This window comes from Entamoeba invadens (genome assembly GCF_000330505.1).
Source record: "Entamoeba invadens IP1 unplaced genomic scaffold scaff_1105074724841, whole genome shotgun sequence".
NCBI lineage: Eukaryota > Evosea > Mastigamoebida > Endamoebidae > Entamoeba > Entamoeba invadens.
Window position 1 is genome coordinate 34,605 of NW_004191842.1, and position 10,590 is coordinate 45,194.

The window sequence follows — 10,590 nt, forward strand, 5'->3', positions numbered from 1 at the left end:
TTATATAACCATTGATATAATTAAAATACTATTAAAATATTAATATGTTGGTATCGTTACAAAACATAATTATTGATTCTTTTCATTTTGTTTGCATTGTTTTTCATTGTCAAATTCAAATAAAAGGGGTTGGCTTAATTTACGAATCATAAAACCTAGAAAAATGCCAAATTTGGCATCAAAAACCCTAAATTAATACATCCACTTTCAAATTTATACCTTCAGTTTCACCCCTGTATCAATTAAATAAACAGCCAAATATTTTGTTAAATTATTTTCAGTCATTCTTTTTTTATGTTTGTTTCATCATCATTTTAAATTCCGAAAACAAACATTAAGTGTTTAAAATTTATTGTGTATCGTATTGACATAAATACAACAACAAAATGTTGTTTTTGAATTTGAAACATCAATTATATTGACTGAATTAAAATATTCTACAAAAAGATTGGTTTTATTTTCCATTGTTGTTTTAATGAGTTTTTATATTGTTTTATTTAGTTTGTGAAACAATACAAAATGTTTTTAACAAATAACAATAAATATTATATTTTACTAATATTCCAAAAGAACTCGACTTTAGTTTAATTTTTTAATAAATTATAATAAAAAACACAAAATAGAACAATTAAAAAATATCCATCATAGCAATAATTAGTTCTAAATAAAAAAATATATATTTAAAATTACTATTTAAATAATTAAACAACTAATTAACACCAAATGGAAAAGCTTGCAAATGAAATCATCAAATTTTGCACAAAATCAAAACCAATTCTTTCTCAAATAGACAAACGTAAAACTTTTATTGACGACACGACTAAAACTTTCAAAGAGCGACTTGAGTTAGCTGAAAGTGCGTTTGACCTTCTTGACGAAAAAATCCAAAGAAAAAAGAAAATGGTCAATGACCTGAAATTACTTCAAGAAAAATTGAACGACTCTGTTAAAGATAATGAAAAAATAGTTGATCTTAACATAAAATTATGAGAAGAAAATTTCAAACCAAAAGAAAACGCCTTTTTAAAACAAAAGAAAAGGTTGAACGACTTCAAAGAACTCAATTTTTCACACAAATTCCAAGATAATAACATTAACACTGATGAAATGGAACAACTAGAGAAACTAACTCAGAAGAAAATTTCTTCTGTTGTTTTTGACAGCGACAAAAATGTGTGGACTTACAGCAATACAGTATTTGATAACTATTATAATCAACAATCAAATTTGCTTTATTTGATCGAAGACGATAAGCACAACAAATTTGGTTCTGTTTACGTTCAACAAGACAATAATTATTATTTTACCAATTGATTCGTTTGTATTTATACAAAGAAATAATGACCCATTATAACAAAAGGATTTTGTGATAAACAGCCAAAAAATTGAAGAAGCTAACGAGTTGTGTAGTAACACTTTTCATAATTTGTTTGCAGATTTTTATAAACGGAAAGGCATGGATACAGAAAATACATATTATTGTTATGTAAGAAAAACCCAGTCAAAATCATTAAATTTAAATGGATTTACACCAAAAAGAATAGTCGTGTTTAAACTTGAATAAAAATATATCGGTAAATCATTGGTTTAAACAACTTATTTTATGTTTTTATAATGAATTATCAAAAATAACACTTAATTTTTATAAACCAGTTTTTGAATAATCATAAAAATAACTTTGTATTTTCCTGTTTTGATCACGTAAGGCAATCCACCAAATAAAATTCAATAATGTATAAAAAGTATTTGATAAACTTAAGTTTTTAATTAGTTCATAGACCGTTTGAATTTAGTTTAGTGTTATTTTTAGTGTTAAGCAACTTATCAGTTAAGATCCAAAACATTTGATATGTTATATAAACGTCCAAATACCAAAAACGTGTAATAATTATTATTAATTAATATTTCATTATTATTATTAAAAACCAACAGAGAAAAGAAAATGTCTTTTAGTTCATTGCTGACCCAGTGGCGAACTTCTGTAACTTAATAGTCACTCTCTTACTCTTGTCGAGGTGTTGGTAGTAGTCGCTTAAGATCTTAAGTGACTCGTCACGACCGAAGTGGTCTGGCAATTTCTTCCCTTCAGAGAGCATCTTTCTGACCATAGTTCCCGAGACAATAACTCTGTCCTTCTTAGTGTGTGGGCAAGTTCTCAATGAAGCCATTCCGTCGCATTTCTTGCAATAGAAAGTCCAATCGATCTTCATGGGTTTAGTGAGTAATCTCTTCTTTGGGTCTTTATTCTGTGGGATGACATCGAAAATCTTCTGAGCATCAAAAGGTCCATAGTAGTCTCCAACACCTGCGTGATCTCTACCAATGATCATATGAGTGCATCCATAATTCTGTCTGAAAGTGGCGTGAAGTAAAGCTTCACGTGGTCCACCATATCTCATATCAAGTGGATATCCTCCCTGTAAGACATTTTTCTTCACAAAATACTTGTCGACCAAAGCATCAATACACTTCACTCTAACTTCAGCAGGGATGTCTCCGGGTTTCAAGTTCCCAACCAATGAGTGAATGAAGACTCCATCACATACTTCAACAGCAATATTGGCTAAGAACTCATGGCTTCTGTGCATCGGATTTCTTAATTGAAGTGCTGCTATTGTCTTCCATCCCTTCTTTGCAAAGTTCATACGACTCTCTTCGGGGGTCATGTAAATTCCAGCATACTTCGTCAAGAATTCACCTCAGATAATGTAACAACCTTTCCAGAGACATTGAATGGCTTCTGCTCCATCACTTTCTCTACACCAGGGTGGTATTTGTCTAAAGTAGTGAAGATGTCATTGCACTCCATCTCTTTGTCTTTCTTGGTCATTTCATAGACTTCATCTACATCAATTGTACCAGAAATGGGTTGAACGTCTTTATTGTAGGAAAGAGCAACCTTCTGACCACGGCGAAGCTTACGAGCATCTTCTTCTGAAACAGACATTGTGATTGGAATCGGCCAAAATGTCCCATCTGCTAATGTAAAGTTCTTGCAAACGTTGAACCAATCTGCACGATTCATAAAACCGTCAAGTGGTGAGAATCCTCCAATGCCTTTTTGTTATTACAGTTAACATAAAAAACCCAATTCACAAGAAATAACCAAATGCAAGAACTATAAATAACAAAATTTATAACATAATATTTTTACGTTTTTTAAAATGAACTGTTCTTAAAAAATAAAAATAATGGAAATTGAAAACAGCAACAAACTTATTGAAATTAATGAAAGTGATATTTTGAACATTGAAATTGACTTGATTCCTTTTAACGCAATAGAAATGAGCAATTTCGAAGATATCAAAACAAAATCCAATCAGCCATTGAATTCTATCAACGAACAGGAATTGAAATTGCGAATTGGAAAATCTTTATTCAAATCTGGGATGTTGTATGACAAGCCAAACTCCACTACAGTATTTCGAGAACTGATTCAACCCAAGCATTAAAGTTGTTTTGTTTCATCATGAACAAACCCGCATTGAAAGAAAAACTGTTTTCATTTAAACTCTACAGAGAGCAAGTCATTTTTATTAACAAAATGACTTCAAAACATTTTAGTCAAGGTGTTGTGGGCGCATTTTTCGGGGGTTCAAGAGGATTAATATCCAATCAAATATCAAATCAAAAGAAAGATCAACAGTTTGGTCAAAGAAATCCGGGTAGGCCGTCACTGCTTTCTGGAATCACTAAAACAGTTATTAAGAACGTTATTGTCGAATATAACAATCAAAACATTGCTTTGACTATTCAAATGTTTTGTGACATTGTCGAGTATTTAGAAGGAACAAGACCACAAAGTGATACAATGAGAAAAATACTCGAAAGAGAGTTCGATTTAGAAACATCAGAAATAGAGTTCGATGAAATTGAGAGAATCAACATTACACCACAACCAATACTTGATAATTATAAACAGTTGTCGGAAAAGTTGAACAGTTACAAGATCAAAGACAAAATGTTGTTCAATGTCGACGAGATGGGAACATCTGAAGAATCAAGTCGAAAGAACACACGAGCTATGGTACCCAAAGGAGTCAATACAAAAATTCGTGTTGCCAATGGACAAAAATCAAAAACAACCACTCTGATTGAATGTATAAGTCTTGCAGGTGAAAGAATCAACGAATCTTGTGTTATTGATAAAGTTCATTACAGTACAGTTTTGAACAAATACTTTAGAAACATTAAGTTGTATTGCAACACTTCTGGTTTTGTAACCAGTGAAATCTTTATGTTGTGGATACAAGAAGTGTTCATTCCAGGAGTCAAGAAGATCAGAATGGAAAATGGATACCATGATAGTGAATATGCAATACTGATTACGGATAATAATAGATGCCATGTTGATGATGGTATTAAACAAATCTTGTTGCAAAACAACATTGTGGTTCATTATCTGGTTCCACACACCAGTCACCTGTGCCAACCACTTGACTTAGTTGCATTTGGATCCGTCAAAAGAGAAATGAAATCGTTGAAACGTGTATTCAAAACAATAAAGAGTGTCGACTCCTTTAAAAACGACACTGTACCTACAAATATACAAAATGAAAATGAAAGTGCATTTGACCAAATCCAACATTTAAAAGTATCATTTCCACAGTTGCTGCCCAATGAATTGTTTGAAATGGCAGAAGAGTTCAAGCACAAAAAGTGCCTTGGTACCTTTCCGAGTAAAATAGCAAATCAACTCAAAACTTTACTCACTTCGATAGCAGATGCCATTGTAACTTGTCCAAGTAAAACCAAAGAATACGATGATGTTCTTTTTGGTGTTGTTTGTAATGGGTGCAACACAGAAGAAACTTCACTGTTTACATAACACCGGTTGACCAATCTAACCAACATACACACCAAAATAACAAAAAATAGTAGACAGTCTGTATTCGATAGTAAGGTTGTTGGAACAAGAAGAACGTGTATTCGAGTCAATTGAAAGAGAAGAAGAGAACGACATGGCCAAGATCATAAAAGAAACCTGTTTATCTGGACCAGGTTATGGTGATTTGTTGATTAAAAAGGAAAGAGCATCTTGGGGGTCTACAATTTCAAACAAGTTGATAACAATTCTCAAGTCAGTAAACAAAGCACTTGACCCAGTTACAATTATCAATTCTTTTGAGAGAGCGGGAATTGTATCGCGTTTAGGAGAAGATGGTCAGTATTACGCATACATAGATCTGAAAGAATCCAAAAGAATGGTCGAGGAAATCCCGACAATTAAAACTCTCGATGGATACGAAAATTTGATTGTTGTACCAGAAGACTCAAAATTGAGAAACAAGGTCAAAGCGGTGCCACCAAAACACCTTAGAAGAGCTCAACAACTAAAGATTGATGTCGATAAAGCAATGTGTCATGAACAACACGTCATTTGTAGTAATAATGTTGTTTTGACACAACAAGTTTTTATGGATACATCTTTGACAATCCCCGATACCACAAATTTTGTTGGAGAATATGTGTCATTACCAATGGAAACTGAAGTATTTTTAGAAATAGATACATCAGACAATCCAAGTGAAAGTAAACCAATTGATAAATATGCTATCCAACCTATTTATCAAGAAAGTGATGACAATTCACTTTTGAAAAACAACTTGCCTACATCTTCTTTTCAATGTGATCAAACCATGTCGAATATTGAACCTCAAAAGTCCAAACCGGTATCTAAAACACCACCATTACACCAGACGCAGATGCCGTCGTTAATTCATAAAGGCAAATCAATTGTTTCGTCTCCTAATAGCCATTCAGTGACTTTTTTGAATTCCAGACTCAAAGAAAGAACTCATAGCAAAGGAAAAAGGCATAAACCTTTTAAGTGATAAATTACCCGATTTTTTGTTTTTAACAAGGAGAGATCCGTTAAGACCTCGATCCATGTTAAGATGTTTTTTTAGTTACAATTTCATCTTTTAAATTGACAAATTTACATGTTTAATCTGACTATTTTAAATAGGAAGTTCTTTTTGATTTTTACAAATCTTTTAATTTTATTGGTCATATTTTTATTTTTTTACCTGAAACCAAACTAATTTTTGTTATTTATTTTTGTTATTGTTTATTCTTGCATTAAGTTTTTTGCTGTGCATTGAGTTTATTCTTTTTATTGTATTTGAAATACATTTTTATATAAAATTTCAATAAATAAATTTTATTTAACATTGTATAATTTGTGAATTTAAATAGTTTAGAACATATGTTTTATGTTATATTTAACAATGTTTATATGTTACTTAGTTAAATTTAAAAGTTGTATTATAATAATTCATACCAAAAATAAAGAAACAAATAGAAATAAAACAAACCCATCATAACTAAATCACCAAATTCACGAGATGAAATGTCGAGCTTAAGAAGTGTTTCAGCTGCTTTGATTAACTCCTCCTTCTCTGCTCCATACTTCAGGGGTTTCACTAATTTGCCTCCATGTGGCTTGATAAGTGCGTCTAACTTGGCTTGGATGCTCATAACAATTATAGCAGTTAAGTTCTCTCCTTAAATATGTCGGTCATTTTTTATAAAGGTTTATATTTCATCATTGAAATGTTAAAAAGATTAGAAAATCTTTCGTATATTTGTTAATATTATTATTTTATTATAAATAAACCATTATAATATATTTATAAAATTATTATTCAAAAAGTTGAATTAAAAACATTAAAATTCAACAGTAAAAATAATAAACAGTTAGTCTAATTTTGATTGACTCAATTATTTAATCGATTTTTATGTACACGAAATTATTAAAACAAAATAAAATAAAATAACTTTTTATGATTCGTCGTTTCGAAAATGTCCACTTTGTGTATATTCTTTATTTCAAAAAATGTAATTATTAAAAAAAATAATAATTTACAACTTCATCCTTTTGTTTAAATTTCATAATACTTATATTACTTGTAATACTATTGTATTTACTATTTTGAATTATTATTAATAATTGTTTTCATAAAACCATATTCAAATTTGATTGAAATAATAAAAAACAAGCTATAAAAGATGTGATACAAAGTTCTGACAAGAACCAAAGTAACCATATACAAAAATAAAAATTCTTTAGGTGTGTGATTTTGATCAATAAAAGTGGCCTACACACCAATAGAATAAAATGATTTCCCACATATTTAGCACTAAAACCCCGAAAATAATGTCGATTGCAAATTTAATAATTATTTTAAAAGAATAAAGAATTGGTAATAAAAAATGGAAAAAAATTTTTATCGAACAAAAATTAATTAAAAAATGATAGAATTAAAGCAGAAAATTCTCCCTCAAAATATAAAACTTTAAATGAAAATGATAATAATATGCATCTACACCCCAATTACAAAAACATGTTATTAAAATATTAACATCGACCTCTAGTAGTCGATAACAGCCAGTTGAGAAAGTGCTGCAAGACGCCAAACTGGACAAAGGCAGCATTGATGATGTTGTGTTGATTAACAATTTAAAAAATTCATGTTATAACTTTAAACTCACATCTACATGAACTTAAGATATCAAAATTGATTATTTTGAAAAACTATGGTTTAAATACAACATCTGTCGAAAATATAAAGATGTTAACAATAAAATAATGAAATGTTGTTTTGATTGACAACAATCAATTAAACAATAATTTATTAAATAATACAAAAACAATACAACTTGCAATGTAAATCATTAAATACTTAAACAAACAAACAAAGTCATAAAAGTGGTTTAATAAAAAAATAACATTTTTAAATTTCAATAAGTAAAAATAAGTGATTATATTTTTTATTCATTATAAATTGTTCAATTTTTTGTTTCGGCATTTGACAAATATCGTTAAGATTATTTTAAACATTTTTTGTTAATTTCCATAAAGTCATCACAATTGAAAAAAATATCAAATAATATATTATTTTATTATGTATAAATTAAAATATATTATTCTATACAGATAAGGGAATTGATATATATAAATTAATTTAACTAAAAAATATAATTTTTCACTACAATTATAAATTGGCAAATTGTCACTTTTCTCAATATTTGCCGAACATTAAGGTTTGTGAAATTTTGGCAAACATTTTAAATATCCAATCAAACAATTTAATTTATACATATTTTAATTATTATTATTATATTTACATTTTTATTAAATAATGTTGTGTAAAGCTCGATGATATTCAGTTTATAAATATCATTTTTATGTTTATTATATGTAAAACGAACATTATTAAATCATTATTCAATTAACTAATACAACTATTGATTAATAATAGTAAAAATTAATTACACGTCAAAATAACATTTGCAAACTATTATATATACAGTTGGGCAATTAAACCTTAGCCCAGGAAATTAACCTTAGCCCAAAGAAAAATTAATTATTTTCTATTGTTATATTAAAATAATAAACTATACCTAAATAAAAGAAAATTTTCTAAAACATTTGTTTTTTAGTAAAAACCCGTGTTTTTAAAGAAAAATATAGTAATTTCTTTGGGCTAAAGTACATTTCCTAGGCTAATGATTATTTTTCCTACTATATGTTTATAATATTTAATTGTTATTTTAATAATTTAATACACAAAAAACGTTTAAAAAATTATAGAAATTAATTATAAAAATTAGAAATTTCATTTTATCTAAATATAGTTTATAACACTTATATAGTTTCTTAAACAAAATAATTAAAAGAATAAATAACTACGACTAGAAACAAGCGAAAATGTTTATTTCCAAATATTTTAAATAATTATCAAATTTAATAATAAAATATTTCTTATTTATTCTAATATTAATACAACAATTTGTATTTTTATCTATAACACGCGTTTATAAAATCGAAAAAACCTTTTACATGCAATTTTAATGTATTTGCTCAGAAAAACAACGTTGAAACGGTACACATTTCATATATAAAAAGCCAAATAATTGAACTTCAAAACATAGTTTTAAAATGTTATTCCCATTATTGTTAATACTCGTTCTCGAAGTCTCTTCACAATTTATTACAAAAGAAAGTAAAAGAGATGTTCAAAATAACATAAATGTCGCTGTTGAAGAAGTCCGTCAAACCCGTATGAGAGAAAAGGATGCATTTATTGATGACTTGAAACAACAAATTTCAGAAAAGATAAAGAAGGTAAATATTGAATATCCACCTGGGGTAATTCGAAGAACTGCTCCTTCTAATAAGGCAAAAGGATCAGTGGTTGAAATGTATACCTCAGAACAAACGTACCATAATAAACTAATAGAATTAATAGAATATTGCTTTGACCATCCAAATGTATTTGGTCATGACATTGTGTATGACTTGAAGACTATTATTCTCCAACAAACTGCTTTGTTGCAAATCGCACAAAGAGCTTCTAATGATCGAAATCCTGATGCTCTCAATACATTGTTTAAAGTTTTTATTAAGACTTTCAGTGGAAACAAAATGTTGAAAAACCTCTACATTAAGTACTCGAACAAAGATATTATTATTAATAAAATCAAAAAAAATCTCCCAAAAAACCAACGAATGGAAGCGCAATCATTGGCCACTGTTATTTTACAAAGATTACCAAGATACAGAATGTTGTTGGATGCAATTGGAAAGGCGGGTTATAAATGGTTTCCCCTCTGGAAACAAACAAACAGCATCATGACAGAATTTCTTGCTGATGTGAACAATCAGTTAAGAGGTATTAACAATTTTTTAACTGTTTAAAAGGAAGGTTTTTGATGTTTTTATTTTTGTGTAAATAATTATAATGATAATGTAGTATCCTATTTATTAATTATAAATTATAAAATTGGAAGATACTTTGGTTTAATAAAACTAACTATATTTTATTACAAAAAACAATTTATTATTAATATTTTTTATAACCATTGAAAATCATATAACTAAAAAACCAAACGAAGAATCAAAATAATATCGAGACACTTTTATTTTAAATAATATCCTTAATTTGAATATACAACACATGTAAGTTAGAACTTGTAATCGATCTCAGTTGTTTTACATTTTGTCTATTTTACATAAAAATTGTATAAATATAAATATTTAGGTTACAAGTTGGTTTAATAAATAAAAAGCACATTTCAGTTATTGTACATTGTGATTTATTCGAACAATGTTATATAAAATCTGATTTGTTGTTATACATTCATTATTTTGAAATTTTTTTTAAGTTTTTTAATTGCCAAATTGTGTTGTATCGATTAAATAAACGATTACATGATTTATTCAATAAATTTTTAATTGTGCATTACAATTTTTATCATATATCTATTTCAATTTAAAAACTAACATTAAGTGGTTGCAATTGATCATGTACTAAAGAAACACAAACAAAAATGTTGTTTTATTATTTTAAACGTTAATTTTATGGATGTGAATGAAAATAATTCAACTAAAAGTTTGGTTTTATTTTAATTTTACTTTATTTTTTGATTTTTATTAACATTTTTGAAATAATACTAAATTTTTAATATTTTATGACAATAAATATTTTAATTTACTCTAATTCACTAACAAGCCAGACTTTTATCAGCTCTTATTTATTAATACACTTCATTTTAAAAATATAAAAATAACATTAATAAAACTTA

The 10,590-nt window shown here is 27.8% G+C and overlaps 3 protein-coding genes across 3 annotated transcripts; 1 reads left to right on the plus strand and 2 right to left on the minus strand.

Annotated features, from left to right (window-relative positions):
* Positions 1-1,949: 1,949 nt before the first annotated feature.
* EIN_234800 (sulfate adenylyltransferase, putative) lies at positions 1,950-2,666 on the minus strand (the record flags this gene model as incomplete). The annotated part of the gene is made up of 1 exon (XM_004185311.1): positions 1,950-2,666. The coding sequence occupies one exon, from the start codon at positions 2,664-2,666 to the stop codon at positions 1,950-1,952; it is 717 nt and encodes a 238-aa protein (XP_004185359.1).
* A 20-nt stretch (positions 2,667-2,686) lies between these two features.
* On the minus strand, positions 2,687-3,025 carry EIN_234810 (hypothetical protein; the record flags this gene model as incomplete). The annotated part of the gene is made up of 1 exon (XM_004185312.1): positions 2,687-3,025. One exon carries the CDS (start codon positions 3,023-3,025, stop codon positions 2,687-2,689), a length of 339 nt encoding a protein of 112 aa, XP_004185360.1.
* A 6,042-nt stretch (positions 3,026-9,067) lies between these two features.
* Positions 9,068-9,703, plus strand: EIN_234820 (hypothetical protein; the record flags this gene model as incomplete). The annotated part of the gene is made up of 1 exon (XM_004185313.1): positions 9,068-9,703. The coding sequence occupies one exon, from the start codon at positions 9,068-9,070 to the stop codon at positions 9,701-9,703; it is 636 nt and encodes a 211-aa protein (XP_004185361.1).
* Between the last annotated feature and the right edge of the window lie 887 nt (positions 9,704-10,590).